Source organism: Hemicordylus capensis, chromosome 1 (assembly GCF_027244095.1).
Source record: "Hemicordylus capensis ecotype Gifberg chromosome 1, rHemCap1.1.pri, whole genome shotgun sequence".
NCBI classification, from domain to species: domain Eukaryota; kingdom Metazoa; phylum Chordata; class Lepidosauria; order Squamata; family Cordylidae; genus Hemicordylus; species Hemicordylus capensis.
This window is the reverse complement of record NC_069657.1, coordinates 398,933,744-398,957,100: the sequence shown is the minus strand read 5'-3', so window position 1 is coordinate 398,957,100 and position 23,357 is coordinate 398,933,744. Positions and strand designations below refer to the sequence as shown.

General features: G+C 45.0%; 1 protein-coding gene across 2 annotated transcripts in view; it reads right to left on the bottom strand.

Moving 5' to 3' along the window:
- The window catches only part of DNAH8 (dynein axonemal heavy chain 8), a 390,116-nt gene that overhangs the window by 268,088 nt on the left and 98,671 nt on the right, over window positions 1–23,357 (bottom strand). For both annotated transcript variants that reach the window (XM_053305243.1, XM_053305251.1), the window contains 5 exons: window positions 21,015–21,121; window positions 19,026–19,131; window positions 13,704–13,893; window positions 11,472–11,668; window positions 2,082–2,208 (listed from right to left, as the gene is read on the bottom strand). In XM_053305243.1, coding sequence (XP_053161218.1) covers window positions 2,082–2,208; window positions 11,472–11,668; window positions 13,704–13,893; window positions 19,026–19,131; window positions 21,015–21,121 — 727 coding nt within the window. The remainder of the gene's footprint in view (window positions 1–2,081; window positions 2,209–11,471; window positions 11,669–13,703; window positions 13,894–19,025; window positions 19,132–21,014; window positions 21,122–23,357) is intronic.

Here is a 23,357-nt window from a genome sequence, read left to right as displayed (position 1 = left end):
TGCATGGCCCTCTCTCTACGTTGTATAGGTATTAAAGTAGTCTGCATGGCCATCTCCTTTCTATTATGGTGCACTGTGGGGTGGGTGCATGTTCCCATTCCTTTAATCACTCCCTGAATAGGGAGTATTCACCATGTGGCACCATAACAGAGTCCTCCAACCACCAGTAGGTAGGAGACCCATGACTGGTGTTCCTCTAGCTGCTAGAGAGGGTGTTTTAGGAATTGGCCCTGGTTGGTAGTCCATATCCCGAAATCCTGCAAAGGTACCGGTAGAAGGTGTACTTTCTTCAGAATGTAGCAAGTGGCCCAGTAGCCTGGTCACACGTCCTGCCAGGTGTCATCGGGGATTAGTCTGCACAGGAATAACATCATCCACAGAGATAAGATGTACATAAGCTGTGTCTTCTTCGATGTCGAGCTCAACGTTGGGGTCAGCGTCAAGTTCTGTCTCCAATATGATTGCAACCGTAGACTCCAACACTGCCATCGATGTCAACGCGTGAGCAACAGGAGCAGACTCCATCTCGGACGACATAGCATGATGTCAATGTCGAGCCGTCGAAGCCGATGCTCCAGTGTCCACTCCTTCCAAAAGATCCAAATTATTGCCAAAACTGAGGGAAATCCGTAAGAATTGTCAGAGTCCATTTCCAGAAGTCAAAAAACCTTTTATACGAAAAACAAACTTTCTTCGAGGAGCAACTGTCTTCGAGTACTGATCGCTATGGCGGTCAGAAAGAAACTGAATACAGAGACGCCCAACTGCCACTAGGGTACTGCAGTCATGTGCAGAGCGCGGTTGCTGGCGTCGCGAGGACCTAACAAATTCTTCCCGAAGCTGATCTGCACAGGTGCAGAGCCCACTACTTATGAATGATGGAACCACTATCCAGATCCCATTGTTTATGACTGTCGTGAGATCACCATCCAGATCATCTGAATGGGGCTTGTGCTGGTTACAGCTTTACAGAGGCTGGCATGGCATAAAGCAAAGATCCATAGTCTACATATGGTCAGAATTATGATACCCTAGACTGCCTACTGGGGAGAATCTTGAGGAAAAGGTATGCTTAAGCTATCAATGACTTCACGTGACCCTCAACACCAACTCAGCATGACTGGAACCTCAGCCCATGAGGCTGGCCTGGCTCATGACCCATACTCAATGCCCCATAAGAAAGCCCCTGCCTATTACATGACACAGGAACTCCAACCCTGCATATCTTTTAATGATGGATCCTGCCTAATGCCTGGTGCCAGCAACCAAGCCTTGTTGTGACATAAGCAAGCACGTATCACAGGGAAATTGTAAACTGTAATATGTTGCTATGCAGAAGTGAAACCCAAGAGAACTATGTGGATTGTGGGTAAAATGCCTTTCTAGCCCTATTAATCAAGGCTAATATGAAGTTCATGTGGGAAGCCATGAGTTGTTTGGCAGTGGATGGGCAGGTGAACAAACACTGGATAGCATCTGGGTAGACCTAGAACATATAGCACAGAAAAAGATCAGAGTTGCCAAGTTCTCCCTTTGATCCAGTCTCAACTCCTGCAGCTCCACAGTCTTTGAGGAGAAAAGCTGGTCTTGTGATAGTGAGCATGAATCATCCGCTTTGCTAAGCAGGGTCTGTCTTGGTCATTTGAATGGGTGACTACACGTGAGAGCTGTAAGATATTCCCCTTAGGGAATGGGCTCATAGGTCAGTGGTAGAATATCTGCTGTGCATGCAGAAAGTCCCAGGTTCACTCCCTGGCATCTCCAGGTAGGGCTGGGAGACTCCTGCCTGAAATCTTGAAAAGCCATTGCCAGTCAGTGTGGACAATATTGAGCTAGATGGACCATGGTCTGGTTTGCTATAAGGCAACTCCCTATGCCCTATGTCTGACTGGCAAGGTTGGGTAACTAGCAACTAGGTGGAGTGGCTTCATGCACCTTGGTGTGCCAAGATGTAGATAGGCCAGACACACCATATACCTCCTCCCACACCACAGCTCCAGCAACAAAAGGGGCCCTCCACAAAGATAGGGATCCCGACTAATTTTCCTGTACATTAGGCACAAAGAAAAAGACTGTCATACCTGTATTCAGTTCAATAGGGCCAACAGAAATGGAAGGTTTTAAATCCTCTATCTCTTGTTCAAAGGTAGCATAGTGAAGAATTTCTGCCCTGATCTCTGTCAGAGAGGGATTACTGGCCAAAAATTGCTGCATGTGATTTAAACTGACTGTTAGTCAATATTATTTTATTCTATTAAAATAGTCTTCAATAGATTATTATGATAATACATTATATACTATATACTCAAAATACTGTACATAGACTTGGCAATGCATGTTGCACACAAACCCCAAATAAGACAAGACACGCATAAGTTGAGTAAACTAGGGCCACTTTATTGATAAACACAAATTAACTTGCAACAGGGAATTTACTAACCAGAATGACTAACCCCATGTGAAACAACCTCCTAAAGTGGACTGCCCCCCACCACCACCGCAAGGGGAAATGGCCAGGTGTTGAAGCTGTCAGGGGCCAAACTCCTGACATCCTCTCTCACCATGAGGCTTTCCCACATTGAGGGAGGGCTACTCGACCCATCACAACCGAAGCCTCAAAACTCTGAGTTGGTGAGCAAAGCAATCACCCAAAAGGGGGCCATTCCCAATTTTTCAGGCTGCAAAACCCTGAAGAGCTGGGCTACACTCAGCACCAATCAGGTGCAGCCCCCTAAATTCTTACTTGGCCCCAATGGTGACCAGCTATACCCCACTGAGAATAAAGGCAGGCGGGGAGGTGCCGCTTTGCAGAGCAAATGTGCAGGGAGGACACAAGACGTTCTGTGATGCTAGGTCTTGCCTGATGTGGAGAAGCCATTTGAGAAAAATCTCCAAAACTTCTCCTTGGGAAGAAATCTGAAATGTGCAGATAATTTCAGTTTCTTCTTTGGGGAACTCTGAAATGTGGAAAGAATTTCCACTTTGGAGAAATGTATCCATATCTAGCCTCTGTCACAGAGGCAACTGTAATCCAATGGGGAAGACTGAGGAGAAAAGGAAATGCTACCTGAGTTAAATGAGACAGGGGCAAAAGTCATAGAAGTGGGCTAGCAATTATAATCTGAGAGAAAGCAAGACTGAAGTCAGGGGAATGGCAGGAAGAAAGGATTGTACCCCTAGCCCCAATGAAGACAGGACATGTTCAGTTGGAGTAAAATAGGGCAAGGATATGGGGAGAAGCAAAAGTAGGATACACTTCTGATGATGAGGAACAAGTTAGAAATATAGTTCTTTGCCAATCCAATGGGACCCAACTTACAGCATTTTCTGAAAATATTTATTGGTATGCATTACTGGGAAATACTTGGTTATCCTTTGAGTTTATTACAAATTAAATAACAAAAAGCAAGACAGTACAGTTCCTGTTATTAGTGGCTACCATGGCAACTGTAACTCTGAATGACACAAAGTACTAAGGGATTTGACACCTCCATGGAACGGAGAAGGCAACAAGTATGTAAAATTTAAACACTTTAGTAGCTAAATATACAGGTGAAACTCAGAAAATTAGAATATCATGCAAAAGTCCATTAATTTCAGTAATGCAAATTAAAAGGTGAAACTGATATATGAGACAGACGCATTACATGCAAAGCGAGATAAGTCAAGCCTTAATTTGTTATAATTGTGATGATCATGGCGTACAGCTCATGAAAACCCCAAATCCACAATCTCAGAAAATTAGAATATTACATGGAACCAAGAAGACAAGGATTGAAGAATAGAACAATATCGGACCTCTGAAAAGTATAAGCATGCATATGTATACAGTACTTGGTTTGGGCCCCTTTTGCAGCAATTACTGCCTCAATGCGGTGTGGCATGGATGCTATCAGCCTGTGGCACTGATGAGGTATTATGGAAGACCAGGATGCTTCATTAGCGGCCTTCAGCAATTCTGCATTGTTTGGTCTCATGTCTCTCATCCTTCTCTTGGCAATGCCCCATAGATTCTCTATGGGGTCAGGTCAGGTGAGTTTGCTGGCCAATCAAGCACAGTACACTGTATACTTTTCAGAGGTCCGATATTGTTCTATTCTTCAATCCTTGTCTTCTTGGTTCCATGTAATATTCTAATTTTCTGAGATTGTGGATTTGGGGTTTTCATGAGCTGTACACCATGATCATCACAATTATAACAAATTAAGGCTTGACTTATCTCGCTTTGCATGTAATGCGTCTGTCTCATATATCAGTTTCACCTTTTAATTTGCATTACTGAAATTAATGGACTTTTGCACGATATTCTAATTTTCCGAGTTTCACCTGTAAGCTGTCATCTATAGAAGTAACATTTTGTGTACTGAGGGAAATTAAAATTTAATACACAAAAATTATTTTAGTTAATCATTTTGAGTCTAAAACATAGGGTGGCTTCACATGATCACTACAAGTCCAATTTCTGCTGAGCGCGTGCTCTCAGTGGGCATGTCATGAAAACCTACCAACTAGCAATTTCCACCCATCCACTCAACCTACTGACTTTTCTGCCCAACTTAAATCTTGGTTCCTAGGGAAGAGGAAATCAACAGAATCTCAAGTGGATGGGCTGGGAACTGCCAGTTGGCAAGTTTGTGTGATATACCTGCCGGGAGCACATGCTTGCTGGGGAAAACAGGTTGGCTACCTGTAACAGATGGTCTGGTAGTGATCTGTTGACATTCAGAAGGGTGGATTTTGCACCTGTGCAGACCATTCGGATAGAATTCAATAGCTCCTCATGGCGCTGACAACCGCCTTCTGTGTGTGCTCTGCACCCGTTTTTTCCGGCAGTTCAGCTCCATTTCTGAGGCGCAGTCTGAAGGTGTCGGTGTGGGGATAAGGATGCCGCTCAAGGTCAAGCGGTTGATCCTGTTGCACATGTCTCTTAACTTGTTTCCAGTATCAATATGATTGGTACCGAGGGGGTCGGACTTGATGTTGGTATTGAGGTTGCATCAGGCTTTGTGACTTCCAATGCTGAAACTGACGTTGGAGATGATATGGGACATTGAATCCCAGTTGGAGAGGGCATGGATGCACTTGATGCCGATGCATGAGCCTTTTGTAGTCTAGCACTTTTATCTCTATGTTTTCAAGAGGCAGAGTCAACTCTTCTTCCAAAAGCACCAATCGCAATCTTGCCACCCAGTTTTTCAATGTTAGGCAGGAGAATAAACCACAAACTTTGCACAAAGTGGTATGTTCTTCACTTAAGCACTGGACAATGTTCATGGCCGTCTGTGGAGGGAATTTTATCCTTGCATTCCCTACACATTTTGAAGGTGGTTTTTTGCCATCTAGGTTGAGTGTCCGTGGGTAAAAATACACCAGAGAGAAAGTAGCCGATGTCTGATAGGCACAGGAATAACTGTTTAAAGCCCAAGTCAAGCGCAATAACATTTACCAACTTTACTTTAAGTTTTGCAGAAAAAATGTCAGAAACAGTCCAGGGTAAAACTGATATATCATTATCTTTATTTTTTTCTTTACAGAATAAATGTTGAGGTAACTTTCTGAGGAGCCTTAGTCACCAAAGATGTGAGTACTTTGGTGGTCAGGAAGGAACTGAGGGGAGATGGCACCAAACTGCTGAAAATAACAGGCATCGAGCATGTGCAGAAGGCAGTTGTTGGCACCATGAGAAGCTATTGAATTCTATCTGAATGGTCTGCGCAGGTGCAGAAAAACAGGTTACTTACCTGTAACAGATGATCTGGTAGTGATTCCACAACATTCATAAACATGGGTTCTGCGCCGGTGCAGACCATCTTCAGGAACAGTTCGTTAGCTCCTCGTGATGCCTCCAACCACCTCCTGCACGAGCCTGCAGTACCTACAGCAGCGGTTAGGCATCCTTTCTTCAGTTTCTGGATGACTGATGAAGGAAGTCTCATTGACTCTGTCCGTCAATGCTTCACCAGAGTTCTACCTGCCTATATTGCTTGCAGCCTGCAGTGGGGCTGGTTGGGCAAGTTTTATGAATGTCATGGAATCATTGCCAGATCATCTGTTACAGCAGGGGTGGGGAACCTTGGCCCTCCAGTTGTTGTTGAACTACAACTCCCATCATCCCCAGGCTCCCAGCCACAATTATTGTGGCTGGGGATTGTGGGAGTTGTAGTTCAACAACAGCTGGAGGGCCAAGGTTCCCCACCCCTGTGTTACAGGTAAGCAACTTGTTTATCTGGATAGTGATTCCAGCGACATCCATAATCATGGGTGAATAACGAGCTACCTTACCGGAGGCGGGCGCTGCAAGCCACTGCAAAACCCTTTTCAAAACCGCCCTGCCAAACTCTGCTGCCACTGCAGACCAAAGGTCCAAGGCATAATGTCTGATGAAGGTCTCATCTGATGCCCTTGAGGCCACTGAGCATGTGTCCCTCATCTGCACGCCTGCTAGGTGAGCTGCTGAGGCCGAATAGGCCCTAGTGGAATGTGCCCGAAAAGTCCTCAGAGGAGGCAGCAGCTTCTGTAGGTCGTACGTCATCCTAATGGCCTCCACCAGCCAAAAAGACACGCATTGGTGAGAAGGCTGCTGGGCCTTGTGGCAGCCTGTGAGGGCGACAAACAGGTATCTTGTCTTTCTAATCCGCAGAGTCCTTTTCAAATAGAAAAGAATTGCCCTACGCACATCCAAGGAGTGCATGGCTTGCTCCAGTGGTGATGTTGGATTCCCGGAAAAGGTTGGAGGTACGATGTCACTGTTGACATGGAAATCTGAAATGATCTTTGGCCTGAAGTCAGGATCTAGACGCATCACCACCTTCTCTGGACAGATCTTAGTAAAAGGTTCGTCTATGCGAAGTGCCAATGGCTCACTGATTCTCTTAGCAGAAGTGATGGCAATTAAGAACAGTGTCTTCAAAGTGACCAACTTTATGGATGTGATTGCCATTGGCTTGAATGGCTTCTCCCTCATTGAGGAAAGCACAAGGGATAGGCTCCACTTCTTTAGAGGAGTTCTGACTGGAGGGTACAAGTTGTTTATCCCCTTCATGAAATCCTTGCAGCGTGGGTGTGTAAACACCATCTTGCCATCCCAACCCTGGTGGCGGGATAAAATGGCTGCTATGTGGACCTTGATCAAGACGTTCACTAAGATATAAGGTAAAGCAGCACCTCATACAAAGTGGCCTCCTGCAGTATAAAACCCTTGGTTGCCGCATACAAAGTGAACCTCTTCCACTTGGTCTGGTAGTTCTTCCTTGTGGACTCCTTCCTATTATTCCTTAAGATTTTCCTCAGAAGCCTATCCTCCACGCCGTGAGGTTCAGGACGGAGAGGTTTGTATACAGAAGCTGTCCACTGTCCGAAAGATCTGATCTGGTCTCCATGGAAGTCGCTTGTGGTTCTGGCCCGTGAGGGCAAGCAGCCTCTGAAACCACGGCTGTCTGGGCCACCATGGGGTGATGACAATCGCCCTGGTCCTGTCTCGCAGCAACCTGGCCACTACCCTGTTCAATAGAGGGTATGGCGGAAACAAGCAGAAGGTACTGCGAGTCCAGTGGTACTGAAAGGCATTGCACTTGGAGCCTTCTCCCAGTCCCATCCTCGAGCAGTACCCTCTGTATTTCTTGTTCTTTGCCATGGCAAAAAAGTCTACTGTATGGGCCTCCCGTGTGGCGAACAGGTCCTCCAGGAGCACAGGATGCAGCTCCCACTCTTGTTGTTGCAGTACTGGGGCTCTGCTCAAGGCATCCACCAACACATTGTCTTGGCCTTTTATATGGATGGTGAGTAGATGGATGTTCCTCACAATGCACCAGTTCCATAGCTGTAGACTGAGTTGGCACAGGGGCCTGGACACAGTGCTGCCCTGGTTGCTTACGTAAGTGATCACAGTTGTGTTGTCCATCTTCAGTTCAATTGTGTGACTGTGTACCACGTCCTGAAAAGCCTGAAGCGCTCTGAAGGCTGCCAGCAGCTCCAGGAAGTTTATATGCAAGTGGCTTCCCTGAGGGGACCAACGCCCCTGCATTGTCCTGTCTTGTAGGTGGACCCCACATCACAGCAGGGAGGCATCGGTTGTCAGAGTCAACGCTGGCACTGGTGTTTGGAAAGGCATTCCATCCATCAGGCTTTGGGGGTTGGTCCACCAGATCAAGGATTCCAAGACCTTCACCAGTATCTGTAGGAGTTTGTGTTGAGAGTCCACATTGGGCTGGAATACCTGCAGGTACGAGGATTGTAGTTTCCTCATCTGGAGCTTTGCGTACTGGACGGTGGCTGTACAGGATGCCATCAGGCCCAGAAGGACCTGGACCAGTCTGGCTCGCTGCTGAGGCACAGTCTGAAAGCAACTCACCATTTTGCAGATGCACTGGAACCTGTCCCTGGGCAGAAACACCCTTTGGGCGAACATGTCCAGGATGGTGTCTATGGATTGTAGTTGCTTGGCTGGAATTAGATATGATTTCTTCCAGTTGATGTTTATTCCCAGCTCTTCCAGAAGTAACGTCACGGTCTTCACATGTGTGATCAGCTGGGTCTCCATTCGCGCTGTGATGAGCCAATCTTCTAAATATGGAAAAATTGAGACTCCCTGAACTCTCAGGTAGGCAAAAATCATGGCCATACATTTAGTAAATACCCTCGGGGCTGTCATGAGGCTGAAGGGTAGCACATTGCACTCAAAAACCTGGGTACCCAATGTAAAGCACAGGTATTTCCCGTGGCTCGCCTGTATGCCGATGTGGAAGTAGGCGTCCTTAAGATCCAATGTTGCAATCCACCCCACTCCATGTAGTAGAGGGAGGATTGCTTGCAATGTTACCATACGAAACTTCAGTACATTGACATACTGGTTTAGGCCCCGGAGGTCCATTATTTGTCGAATTGCCCCATCCCTCTTGGGTATTTGGAAATACCTGGAGTAGAAGCCTGGCGGGCTCTTAGCCCATGGAACTGGTGAGATTGCCTGTTTCTGCAGCAGCACCTTGACCTCTTCTTTCAGAGTCTGTTTCTGGGGTAAATTTTTATCCCTGTAAACTCTGGCAGAGTATTGAATTTTATGGCATAACCTGGATGGATTATGCGCAAGACCCACCGGTCCGAAGTTATATGGTGCCATACTGCAGCATGATTAGCCAGTCTGATGGGAATTCTGGCTAACCACAAGAGGTTGTTGTTCCTTCTGGTGACCAATAGTAGGGTCAGTGTTGTATTTGGTGGCTTGCATGCCTCGGGCTCAGGCCCAGGTCACAGGTGTTGCTTGTTTTGCTGATCAGCTTTATTTCTATTCTGCTGGTCAGGCCTATTTCTGGCTGCGAAGCCCTTTCGGTTAAAGCGACCCCGTGGTTGCCTATATTCTTTATGTTCACTGCGACAAAAGCTGTAATGATGCCTCTGGTAAGGCTGATACCTGTTAGATGTATATTTCTGTGTCATAAAGGTTCTTGCTGTATTCTTTGATTTTCTCCACTGTTCCATGTTGTCATCAGTGGATTCTGCAAATAGGCATTTGTCATCAAAAGCCAGTGCCTCAATACGGTTGCGCATGTCCTGCTACAAGGAGGTGGATCATAGCCACGCATATCTTCGGAGCATGATAGCTGATGTTAGAATTCTGGACTCCAACTAGGCGGGGTGTTTGGCATTGGCCAACTGCTGACGTGTAGCAGTCATTGTCTTGACACAGGTGGCTGCAAATTTGTGTTGAAATTCAGCAGGAGAGAGCGAACTTGGAGAGGCAGGCGATGTAGTTTGCAATCTTAATAGACAGACAGAACGTGGAGTACGTCTGCCTGCTCAGGACATCCAACTTGCATCCCTCCTTATCTGTGGGCGTAGTATGGCGTCTCCCAGCCTTTGATGCAGGAAATTAGTTACTGGATGTTTGTGTAAGTAGTCGTTGTCCAGCTCCTGGATTCTGTAAAGTGTCTCTCTAGTTTCTTTGAAGTAGGAGTCGACGTCTGAACCACCTCCCAAGCCAATTGTGCTGCATTCGTGATGATAGGCAGCATCGGGAGGTATACTGGTTGAAGTCCTGGGGTCTTTTTCATGAAACTGTAGACCAGGTCATCTACCTGAAGATGGTCTGTGCAGGCGCAGAACCCATGTTTATGGATGCAACTGGAATCACTATCCAGATCCCATCCTTATGAGTGTCAATGGATCTTGATCCAGATCTTCCAATTTCTAGCTTCTGGACTTGGTTGTGATCCTGTGAAGCTACTCATAATACCCCAATTATTGAACAGACATGTGATTATGATTCTTCCATAGGACTCTTTAGCACTGTTAAGGAATTGTTCTTTAATCAGCTGGAAGCAGAATTAAAATTAAGGTTCCATGCAACATTTAATATAGTGCCATTTTTCCTATAACAATCCCGCAATGCCCCATACATTTGGGGAAGCCAAAAGTGGGCAATATATTACCGATGTAGGATTGTAACTTTACAGCAAAGAACCTAAATATGTTTACTCGGGCAAAAGTTGCATTTAGTAAATGGATGTTATTTTCTAGAAAGCATGCTTAGAAACACAGCTTTTAATCAGCGAAAGTATCTTCATTTGATGTAGTTTAACGACCTCCTGATTTTGCCAGCCACCAACATTATTCAAAAGGCCTTTTATTTTATCTATCTATCTATCTGTCTATCTATCTATCTATCATATTTTTATACTGCCTGATATGTATATCTCTAGGCAACTTTTAGTTGTTTCATCTTTGAAATTCTAGCAACCCCTTCATTTGTTCTTTCATTTTTTTAAATGTATTTCCTATTAGTGCACTTTCATTTTAGAAAAAAAAATAAAAATAAAAATTATTAGTGTCCTTGTGCTTTAATTGAAAAATGAAATTAGAATATAAAAGAAAACTGGCTGCTCAAAACTGATAGGGGAAGGGACCATACAAGTAATGGCACTGCAGCCGGGAAATGCAGAGAAAACCATGCAGAAAAGCAGGGCATCAGCTCACTGCCTAGGGACCATTCTAGGGACCAGATGTACCAATATTGCCTTGCCAGAACCTTTAAAAAAGATATGAGGCAACTGGAAGACATCATAATGCAATACTATGGTTACAACATTTTCTGGATTCTATATAATAACTGAGTGAATTAATTATGTCAGTTCTAGTGAAAATAGCTATCATGGAAGCAGCCTATGCAGAACCCAAATGAAGTAATAACAGAGAAGGACATATTTATATATATCATGTATGCTAATGAGGGTAGAAAATGCTCAGCTTTTCATTTTCCTGAATTTTGTCATTTGGACTGGCCAATCCTATTTCTGAAATCTTTACTACATAGAGCATTGCCATTGAAAACTAGAAGGTTCCCATGCAATAACTACATCTTCTCCCTGCACCCAGTAGATAGTGAAAGAGGAATCATGCACAAGCTTTTGGACCAGGAACCATGTTAGATAAAGGAATATGTTACTAAAATCGCCAGAAAGGCTCATAGTTCAGTTTACCTGGACTTTTGCATCTCTGTCTTCTGTCCAAAGAGCTTTATATTTTTGAAAGTCCTGTAGTGCTTCAGTAGCTGCTTTCCGTACTGAATTTACTGATGAGGACAGAAGCACAACTAGTTTGGAAATATCTTTGTGCTCTGCAACTCCGGGATAAAAATTTCTCAACTTCCTTACCGGAAATGTTTCTTCCAATGATTCTGTAAAATATAGTTTATGACATAAATTCTGCAGTCTCCCTTCACAATCTTCCTCCATATATCCAGAAAGAACAAAAACTTCATCAGCAAACTTCTAGTCTAATAATAAATGGGCCTTACTTCCTGAGCACAATCTGTAGAAAGGTATTTCAGTGGAATTTACAGCTCATTCCTAAGACTGCTGGAAAGTGGAACAGTCTGCCTTGGGCAGTGGTGGCTGTCTGCCACTGGAGGTTTTCAAAGAGAGGCTGGGCAGCCATTTGTCAGGGAGTCTGTACTGAGAAAGTGGTTGAACTAGAAGGCTTCCCACTCTAAAATTCTATTACCGGCATCTCATTATGAGCAGCATAATGTTGCCCTTGTGCTAGAATGCTCTTATTTCAGCAAGGAGCGCATTACAGTGTCTCTGGGCAGGAACAGAGAAGGTCTGTCTCTGCACAGACAGGCTGGTGGCAACTGTAGATTAACCTCTCCAGATGATCTCAATGGGAGGTGGGGCTCATAAAGAAGAAGATGTTCTCTTTTATTCCAAAGATATACTAAATGTAAAGTGTAATCTCATAATCTGTCTTCATATGAGTCCTATTCACAAATCTAAATGAATGTACAACCTGTGTACAGTGCACACATGTATGTATGTATGTATGTATGTATGTATTTATTATTAAGACTTTTATACCGCCCTTCCAAAAGGCTCAGGGCGGTTTACATTAAAACACAATTAAAATAAGTTAATAATTAAAACAAAGATTATAAAACATAAAAACAATAATTAACAATTAAAAACATCGTTAAACAACAATTAAATAATCAGAAGAATTTAAAAACAAGTTTTAAAAAGCTGAGAAAGCCTGATTGAAGAGATGTGTTTTCAGGTATTTTTTGAAAATTGCCAGAGATGGGGAGGATTGTATGTCAGCAGGGAGCGCATTCCACAATCTCGGGGCAGCAGCCGAGAAGGCCAGTCTCTGTGTAGCCACCAAACGAGTTGGAGGCAACCACAGACGAACCTCTCCAGATGATCTTAACAGGTGGTGGGGCTCATGGTGAAGAAGACATTCTCTTAAATACTCAGGGCCTAAGCTGTTTGGGGCTTTATAGGTAGTAACTAGCACCTTGTATTTTGCCTGGAAATGTATCAGAAGCCAGTATAGTTCTTTCAACACAGGAGTAATGTGGTCTCTCCGAGATGACCCAGAGACCAACCTGGCTGCCGCATTCTGAACCAACTGAAGTTTTTGGACTACGTACAAAGGCAGCCCCATGTAGAGCGCATTACAGAAGTCCAGTCTGGAGGTTACCAACAAATGTACCACTGTTTTGAGGTCATTGATCTCGAGAAACGGGCGCAGCTGGCGTATCAACCAGAGCTGATAAAAAGCACCCCTGGCCATCGCCTCAACCTGAGAAACCAAGGAGAGACGTTGATCCAGAAGTACTCCCAGACTGCGAACCTGTTCCTTTTGGGGAAATATGACCCCGTCTAGAACAGGCAGATCAAAATTGTCTCTAGAGTTCCGACCCCGCACAATAAGTACCTCCGTCTTATCTGGATTCAGCTTCAGTTTATTCTCCCTCATCCAGCCCATTACTGCTTCCAGGCAGGCATTTAGGGAGAATATGCCAACTCCTGAAGAAGTTGACATGGAGAAGTAGATCTGGGCATCATCAGCATACTGGTAACACCCAGCTCCAAATCTCCTGATGATCTCCCCCAGCAGTTTCATGTAGATATTAAAAAGCATTCGAGAAAGTATGGAGTATGTATAGATCTGAACACATGTGCAGTCACTCACGCATTATGTTCAACACATGAAAGTAGTACACTTCCTACCTGTACCCTCCATTTGAGGGGACCTGTGGTTCACTTTTAAAGTGAATGCATGTACAATTCGCACAGAAAAAAAGTACATGTATCATACACCTGTATGCACATTCTCTTTTCTGGCTTAAGTGTGGTTTTATACTATTGTTTTGATATTTTAGTAACAAAGGCATTTGATAAAGGAAAAAATAAAATAGGCAGTTATCTCACTTTCTTCTTTTTTCCCTGCTTTCGCTGCTATTAAGCTAGGTGTTTGAGGTTGATTGCTTTCCATGAGTATACTAGATTTTTTCCGCATATGTCGTTGCCCCCAATGTGCCACACCACGGCTTACATCCAGTGTCAACTGAATCATACGATTGATGGCTTGCTGAATATCATCTAAACTAGGCACCATTACCTATCAAAACACAAAGATGCTTTTAATTAAACACAGTGTACATAAGAACACAAAGAACCTTGCTGCTGCTGCTGCTGCTACTACTACTACTACTACTACTACTACTATATCTACTACTTTGCTGTATCAGACCAAAGCCCTGTCCTGATTCCCACAGTGGCCAGTCATATGCCTCTGGGAAGCACAGAAGGAGGGCGTGACAGCAACAGCCCTCCCTGCCCTTTCTGCTATCCAGGGTTCCATATGCCCTTCCTGATGAATAGCCAATGGAACTCTCTCAAAGTCAAAGCCAAACTGAGAATTGGTTATGATAATCAACTGCCAGCTCACTTGTGCAAAAATCTGCTCATGCAAGCAGCCTGCCTATGTGAGCTGTGTAACATCACAACTGCAAATCTAGACAAGATTATAGTTCTTCTATCAATGGGAAAATAAAGTTGAGGTTTTTCAGGTTCATGGAAGAGAAGCCCAAATTCATGCAAATTTTCAGCCCTGTTGCACTGCTCATATGAACAGATTGCTCAAATGAGCTGGCAAGCTGATTGTTAAAACCAACTGGCTATAGCTCCTCCCTATAACAAGAACTACAGCCCCCAGAAATTGGTGCAGTGCTGGCATGAGCAGGAAATACAATGTGGGCTCTTCTCATGTGCCCCAGAGATCTGAGCATTAATTGAGTGACAAAGACTAAGATTTCACTCAACTCTGAGTAGGAACACAGTAGTGCTGTTTCATCTAATGGGATATACCCTAAAGGATCTGTGTTTCAGTTGTGGCTTTGACAGTAAGACGTAATGAACACCATGTAATTCCGGCAAAGGAAGTTAAAACAGGTTGCTCACCTGTAACTGATGATTTGGTAGAGATCCGTTGATATCCATTAGAATGGGTTCTGCACCTGCGCGGAAGCCTCTCGGTGTCGAGTTTATACAGCTCCTTTCAGGCGCCTGCGCCCCGCCCCACGTGACTATGTGGCTATTTAAGGCGGGAGGAAGCGCAGGCTGCTCGGTTCCTTGGAGACCACTGAGGCAGTCGAAGATTCAATTAGTCATACTTTAGACACCTACGGTGCACTGCAGAGAGGAGGTTCGGGAGGGTCTAATGGATATCAACGGATCTCTACCAGATCATCAGTTACAGGTGAGCAACCTGTTTATCTGGTACGGGATCCGTTGATATGCATTAGAATGGGTGTTTAGTTAGCTCCAGAAGGAGGAGGGAGCATTGCATTATTGCAACACCCTTTTAAGGACGCCTCTCCCAAAGGTCGCCTCAGCAGCAGACCGTAGGTCAACAGCGTAGTGTTTTACAAATGGTTCCTCAGAGGACCAAGTCGCAGCCTTGCAGATTTCCGCAAAGGGTACTCCAGACAGAAATGCTGCAGAAGTGCCATACGCTCTAGTCGAATGTGCCTTGATAGTCTTCGGTGCTGGTGCACCCTGGATTGAGTATGTAAGGCGAATAGCGTCCACCAGCCAATATGACAAACGCTGCCTAAACAGTGCTTGGCCCTTAGAGGACTACTTGTACGATATCAGAAGTTTTAACTGTCTGCATTTTGTATTTTCTGATGTGGCAAAAAGGTCCATTTCCGGCTGACCCCAACTGTTGAAGATCCGTTGTAGGTAACGGTCGTTCAGCTCCCATTTGTGACGAGCCCTGGTGTGGCACAATCGACGACCAAAGAATTCGGGACAGGGTGTTTAAAAAGGTAGGTATTGTCCTGTTCCTGAACCCGATAGAGCCCTTCAAGTCTTTTAGATGTCGGAGTAGACGTATGAGGGACCTCCCAGGCACACTGTGCAGCATTTGAAATGATTGGTAGTAGGGGGAGGGCTATAGGCTCCGCTGACTGTGACCTCCGCATAAAGTTGTAGACAGGATCGTCTATGGTTTTAAGTTGTGACGTAAGATCCAGCCCTAACGCATTAGCCATACGTTTAACATGTGAATGGTATGCTTTTAGTTCCTCCGTTGGAGACACGTGGGATGGTGTTGCCACGTCTGGAGATGGGTCCGCTTCAATAGTTTCTGTGTCGGATTCGAAATCAGACAATTCATGGTGACTTTCCTCTGAATCCAGATCCGAAATAGAGTGGTGTGAAAGGCTTTGGGGTGATGCTCCCTTGGGTGACCAGGGGCTGGCAAAGGATCAGTTTGCGCATACACATTAACAAAATACTGCACTGAGTATGCCTCGAAGTATTGTGAGTCCTGGTCTGGGTGCCCATGTTGATAACAATCTTATCCGGGGGTGGCGGTGCAGTTTCCGTAGGAAAGGCAGATGCTTGCACAGCGGCCAATCCACTGCGCCACGCCCGGTCTTCTTGAAAGTCATAACCTGCCCAGGGGAAATGGTCCCTGGTAGAGCAGTTTCTGCTGAAGCTGACACTTGATGGCTGAATCCGCAGGTGTGCCATGGTGCAGGAGTGGTCAGTTGTACTGCCATGAGCACCCGTGAGTCGGGGTTAGCAGCATCCTCTTCAGAACGTGGGAAGCCCCGGAAGGTGGATGGAGTATTTTTAGTAGAGTCCAGCATTTTTAACAATGGATCCAGCTGTGGTGCATCCTCCACAACCTCTTCCATAGCAAAAGTCATAGGTGCCCGAAATCGTGGGGTAACAGCCGTGACGTTAGTAGGAGTATTCAATGCGGAAACCTGATCCTCCTCACTCGATGTCAATGGTGAGCGGATTGGAGTAGGCGCTGGTACCAATTCCCTAGCGGTCGATATTGAAAAAGTCGGCAACACTGTCGACGTCAAGGATCTCTCATTCAATGGCTGGGCTAGCGTTTCCGTCGATATCGACATTCCCTTCGATGCTGAAGGTCGGCGTTCAGCAGGAGGCTCTATGGGCTCCATCGGTATCGAGACTACTGATATCGAAGGTGGTGTTGACGTTGAGCCTCTCAATGCCGACAAAGATTTAATCGGAGCTCCCGATGTTGAAGGAGCCGTCGACATCGGAGGCTGTAATGACGTCGATGTAGAAGGCCTTGGTGTCGAGTCTTTCGGTGCCGAAGAAGTCGACGCCGAGACAAAGACCACATCTTGCGCGGTAGTCGGAGAAGGCGTCAATGCCGATTGTGTTCGATGCCGTAACTTTTTGGCGGGAGCAGCAGCGGCCGCCATTTTCTCTCCCGGCCTCTTTGAGGGCTTAGGGGACTTGACTGAGGGCTTCGAAGTTTTAGACTGGGCCGGACCCAGGTCCTTCGAGCCAAGTGCCTGCGGAGATTTTGCGGGGGGCCCTGTCAAAACGTCATCGTATAACGCGGCCCTTAAACGTAGCTCGCGATTTCTCCTGCTCTGTTTTGAAAACGATTGGCAGATTTTACAAAGAGAAGTCTTATGGGCCTCCCCGAGGCACAATAAGCACAAGCTATGCCGATCTTGCGAGGGTAGCTTGGCCTTGCACTCCGCACAGCGTTTAAAATTTCGCTTCCCCGCAGGGGTATCCATAGTACTCACTATCCAAGGTCAGAAGCCAGAGAATCAGTCTGATCTTTCGCCAAATCCATTGGGAGTAAAATAGCCAAAGCAGTTTCAGTCCGTGTCAAAGCCATATATTCAGTCAATAGAGTGGTCAAACAGTCCGATTTTCAAAGCCAGTGATCAAAAATGAAAGTTTTCCAAGGAAACAAGTGCGAAGGAGCCGCAGAAACCAAGTGATTTCCACGGCGGTCGCAAAGGAACTGAGCAGCCTGTGCTTCCTCCCGCCTTAAATAGCCACGTAGTCATGTGGGGCGGGGCGCAGGCACCTGAAAGGAGCTGTATAAACGCGACACCGAGAGGCTTCCACGCAGGCGCAGAACCCATTCTAATGCATATCAACGGATCCCGTACCAGATCTAGTACATGTTCCTCAGCAATTGGTCAACCTATCTGACCATGGATCCATCCATTCATTTTCACTGAAAGATCTATGAGGTAATTTGTGCCTCAAGACTCAATAGCCACTGAGGGTGGTGTGGACATGACAAGAAATTTGTGGCGATTACAATGGAGATCTTTCTTTTCCCCTTTCCCACATATTGAGGCTGTTCTCACGAGCAGCCAAGTCCAGGCCTAGGTAGCAAAGCCTGGGCTTGGCTGCCCATGATCACCACCGGCATCCACATGGATCCCAGCAGTGCTGCAGTGCAGAATCCAGCACTGAAGCCCAGCTCTTAGCTGAGGTTAAGGGTGTAAATGCACTCTCAACCTGGCTGCCACGATTGTGTGTCAGTGCGGGCTACTTGCAGCTCATGCTGACACAGAGACAGGCGCCTAGAGCACCCATCCCCTGCCGGAATCCTCCAGGCACCACGCTCAGCATGTGGTGAACTGTGGGACACCAAGAGGCTGAGATAATGAGTCCCGGCCTCACAACAATCTACCCTGCTCCCCAATGCACAGAGTAGCGCAGATCATGTGGGAGTGCAGAGCATGCTCTGACCAAGCACAGGATGCTCGTCTGGGGGGAAGGCAAGGTTTGTGAAGCCTTCCTCCCACCCACCCGGTAGGTTGTGTGAGTGGCCCCAATGTCTAATAAGTAAAACATTCGACAATGTCATTGAATGTAAAATGTCCCTACCCATACAAGCAGCAGTCAACAAAGAGGAGCAAGAGGGGCACATAATGACAACCTGGCACAGATGTGTACTTGTTAGACATTACGAGAAACAGAAGCAGGCTGCTGTGTGGAGCATCAACATGTGGAACATCAGTTATTCAAAATTAAGTTCTGCACTGAGTCCTTGTCAGCCTTGTGATTGTCAGCCTTGTGATAAACTAGCTGTGATAGAGATGTCTAAACTTTTTTAAAAAGAATTTATTTCAACATGAGCTTTCATAGGCAGAATTTATTTAATTGCATGTATGAAGTGGATATTTGAATTATATATTTGTATATTGGTTCTCCATTCACCTAACATTAATCCTTGATCAATTCCATTTTGTTATCAGTCTGGCTCCCTGGCACACGCATCTTGTTTAATCTTTAGAACTTTTATCATCTGCTGGTTTGATACATGTATTGGGCTGCACACTACTTCATCCAAATCCTCAATAAATGCGCTGATCAGCACCACACAAATATAGAAGAAATGTGCAGATGATGACTTACCCCTTCTTGATTGCATAAATCACTTACCACATTTGGAATAGCTAAATGCACTTCAGCTTTTAGAAATGAAACAAGGTCTTCAGGTCTAGCAAAGGTCTGAGGTAAATAGGTTGGTCGCCCAAATGAGCTAGAGCTGAAAAATAAATAAATAATAATTTATAAATAGACAAAATGCATTAAACTAAACCAAAACAACAACAACAACAACACACCTCTACAGCAATACTAATCTGGAATTTCCTTATGGTGTGTATCCAGATACAGAAAACAATAGTAGCAGGATCTGAAACCTCAAGGGCCAAAGAACATGTGATGGTAAACATGGCATGGTCTGGTATGGAGAGAATTCACTTTGTTAAGGTTATTTGTAGAGGTGTTACTACATTGTATATAGTATTCAGGGTAACTCTTGGGCTTGAGTGAATTGATATATTTCAGGGTTGTATATGAGTCTGGCTGGTTTCATGGTTGTCTAGGAAAAGGCAGTAGCTTAGGATTCAAACTATAGGACTCCAGAGAATTCAGAATAGTCCAATCAGAATTCCAGGATAGATAAGGTTTCATCCAACGAGGCTAAACTAGAGCAGATATCTCATGACTGGTCCAGATTCCTCAACATTCCAAAGAAGAAGAGTATAAACAGAGAGGCAAGGCAGAATCCAAGGCAATAGTTGCCGGTTCCAGGGACAAGGGTAGTCACTAGATACAGGAGGAAGAAGAATACCAGAGCAGCAGAGACAAGAGACAGCAAGCAACAGAGGGCAAAAGTGCAGCCTGCAAAGTCTGAGAGGGATAGCAGAAGGTAGAGTTTCTCTCAAGACATATTCAAGGAGTTGATCTGAGTTAATCTGAATTCAAGGAGTTTATCTGACACATTTAAGGAGTTGATCTGGCCCTCGAGACTCTCCAAACAGAGGCTGCACTTCTCAGTGATGGAAAATCTAGCAGTGAGAGCAACATCACCCGCTTAGAGTAACTGCCATAGTGAGCTGGAGAAAAGGCAAAGGAGATTAGAAGACATCAGAAGCCTGGCATTTAAACGGGCCATTGAAAAACCAGAAGAAATACTTAAGTTGGATCAGTGGTTAAGCTGATGCTAGGCAAGGGTGGAAGTCCTATGTGGAATCATAGGAACTGAACATCCTGAGATTAGTTGTCACTCTGCCTGAGGGCAAAAATGGCATTTTCAGTAGAGAACAGAGCTTAACCCAGCCTTAGGTGCAAACCTTTCCTATTCTACTGTTCCTGTGTAATAACTATTTCCTAATCAGCACCCTTTTATTACTTTTCTTCAATGAATATATCCTTTTGCTGAATGTTTACCCTAGATATTTCTTATGTTTCATTCCATATCCAAGCTAAAGTAGGAGAATTAATGAATCATTATATGGTGGTAAGTTTCTATTTGAGGTAAGCAAATCATTTACCTGGGTTAAGTATTGAAAGGAGATGTATAGTCACCTTCCAGGTCTAGTTAGTTGCTTGCTTTTATACTAAAGTAGAGATGCTCAGGGTCAAAATGCAGATCAGGAACATGGCACAGATGCAGAGGGTGTTTAACCTTTTATTTAGATGCCACTTTCCCCACTGATCCTCCTGAGCAGCTATTCAACCCTGAAAGTTGTAGTAAACTTCAGGATTTAATAGTTGTTCAGGGTGGCAGGAAGTATGGTCATATCTGGAAGGAAAACAACATGATTTGGAAGGAAAACAATCCCTCTATGCCACATTGGGATTAGGGCCCACATGGCTGCTACTTTAGTGTAAAAGCAAGCACCTAACTAGACAACAATGTGTTTACTGTTGTGTCTAGTTCAGCAAATGAAGCACAGCCAGACAACAGAATATATTGCCTGAAGGGCTCTCTTTCCAACATCTTATACAAGTCACTGCATATTGGAGAAGAGACTCCTGGTGAAGGAAAACAGCAGGGAAATTAATGGAGAAAATGTCCAAGATGCAACCAGCCATGGCAATTGTATTACACCTGCATTAATTATACTTGACCCAATATACCTTGCAACAAATAATCTTTTTTTAAGAGCATCCAAGGACAATCGAGTGGCTTTCTGCAGACTGTCCAGCAACTGATGGCTAAAATATGCAACTACTTCTTTGCATTCCTGCAATTAATAAAAACATAAGTTTAGGTTCTCATGAAATCCATATCTGCCCTGAGCCATCTAGCTTGTCGAACTAGTAAAATTAAGGCATATCTCAAGTTCCTTTGATTTATAGGACATAAGAATGGCCAACACTACATCTGTTCCTCATTTTTTCCTCACACCAAAAGACCAGTTCCCCATTTACAAATGAAGATTACAGTAACAACTGAGGATTTAACATGTTAAGTTAAATATATAGTTTGGCCATCCATATTGATTAAACTCAATAAGAATAACTACTGAACATCCCCATATTTACAAGGTACTGAATCATTTGCCCTCCCATGCTTTACCCACCCCAGCAGCTTTTCTCCTAGCCAGGCTCTGATATCAAAACTAAGCCCCATTGGGAGAAAAGCAGCTGAAGGGAGATGGTTTCAGAGCAAAGCCTGGATAGGGGGGAATTTCACCACCACTTCTCCACCTCTATAGGGAGAGTGCTGGGAAAGGTTGCATTTCTCAGAGTTCTGTGTATGACTTCGAAGACAGCATCGGGCTTCCCATGGCTCTGAATCCCTTATAGGTCTTTCCCTACGCTGCACTAAATGTTGTGAGCAGACCCAGGGGTGATGTGCAGAGGATTCTGCTTCAACACTTCAGGAGATATCAATGGGGTCCTTGGCGGTGCCCCTGGAGCATCATTAGCCTCTTGATCTACGTCAAGGCCAGTACTTAGAAAGCCTAGGAATGTCGATCCCAATGATATGCTTGTTGTGGAGTCTAACAGTTCCAACAGTGGATTAGCCTTGTTTTGGTCCAGTGAGAATTCCTCATCCTGGCCATATTCTGTCACCATATCTCCTTTATATGTTTCTCCTCCTGTTGTGCTGCTCTGTTGGGGAGTAGAAGGAGACTGCACTGGGATTTGCACTGGGGAGGGAAGGAGATGCCTTCTTGATGTCTAAGCAGGCTTCGCTGGGGTCTTCAATGTTGATGCCGATGTTGATGCTATTGTCATTGTCAAGTCATCAGTACTGCAGGCTGTCGACATCAGTTTTGAGTTCTCTGTAGCCTAGGATGTCAACATCGATACCTTCAGTATCAAGCCTTTCGGTGAGGATCTCGATGTCAAGCACTTTGGCGTGGGTCTCAATGCCAACAAGGACTTCCCCGACTCCCATGTCAAGCTACAATCCTGCACCAGTGTTGGAGACGGAGTTCCACTAGCTGCCTTACTGTGGTGCCTCTTTGGGGGTGGTGAAGCGCTCTCCTCTTCTGAGTTGCTTCTCCGCTTTTTTCCCTTATGCCCGTGAGCCTTCATCGAGACCTCCTTTGGTTTCTTGAAGACAGGCTCTAACATCATGGTTTTAGAGTGCTCTGTTGCAGTTCCATGCATGCTCAACATCATGCTCAGTAACAAGCTTGAGGTAATTCCCGACATTGAAGAGTGGCTTGGCCTTGGCCTCTGCGGCTGCAACGCCTCATCATATACAGTAGTACAACCTGTAAGCGGAGCGCTCTATTTTTCATTCTCTGTCTCAAGAATAAACAACAAACTTTACAAGTAGCTGTATTGTGTTGCTCACCAAGACACAGCAAACACAAGTTGTGGTGGTCCATAGACAACAACTTAGCGCGGCATCTCACACATCTCTTAAATGTCTTTTTTCTCCATGTTTAGGCATGGATTGGGAGAACACTCCACCGCGTCCATCCAAATTCCTCGCCACATCCTCTCAAAGTCTGTTTTAATTCTTTCATTGTTAAATCGTAAAGCAAAGATAGTCAAAAGAAGCCCTGAGGTCAATAGTCCGAAGTTCAATCCTAAATTCTCTTTCTGCTTATTTCAGTTAAACCGAGGAGCCAATACCCGAGGTATAGATGCTTTGGCAGTCAAACACAAACTGAGGAAATAACGCCCCTAACTGCCATTTACAACAAAAGCATGAAGCATGTGCAGGCCAGAGTGGGCATCTCAAAGAGCTAGTCAGTCTACCCACGCAGTCCCTGCACAGGCGCAGAACCCATTTCATTATGAATGCAATGGATCATGATCCAGATAAACAGGTTGTTTACCTGTAGCAGATGATCTGGCAGTGATCCAATGACATACATAAACAAGGGGTTCGGCACCTGTGCAGACTACTTTGAGTAAAACTTGTTAGCTCCTCGAGACGCGTCCATGTGCTCCATGTCTGTTGATATCAGCGGTTTGGGGTCCTCCTTTCAGTTTCTGTTGGCTGACAATTCTCTC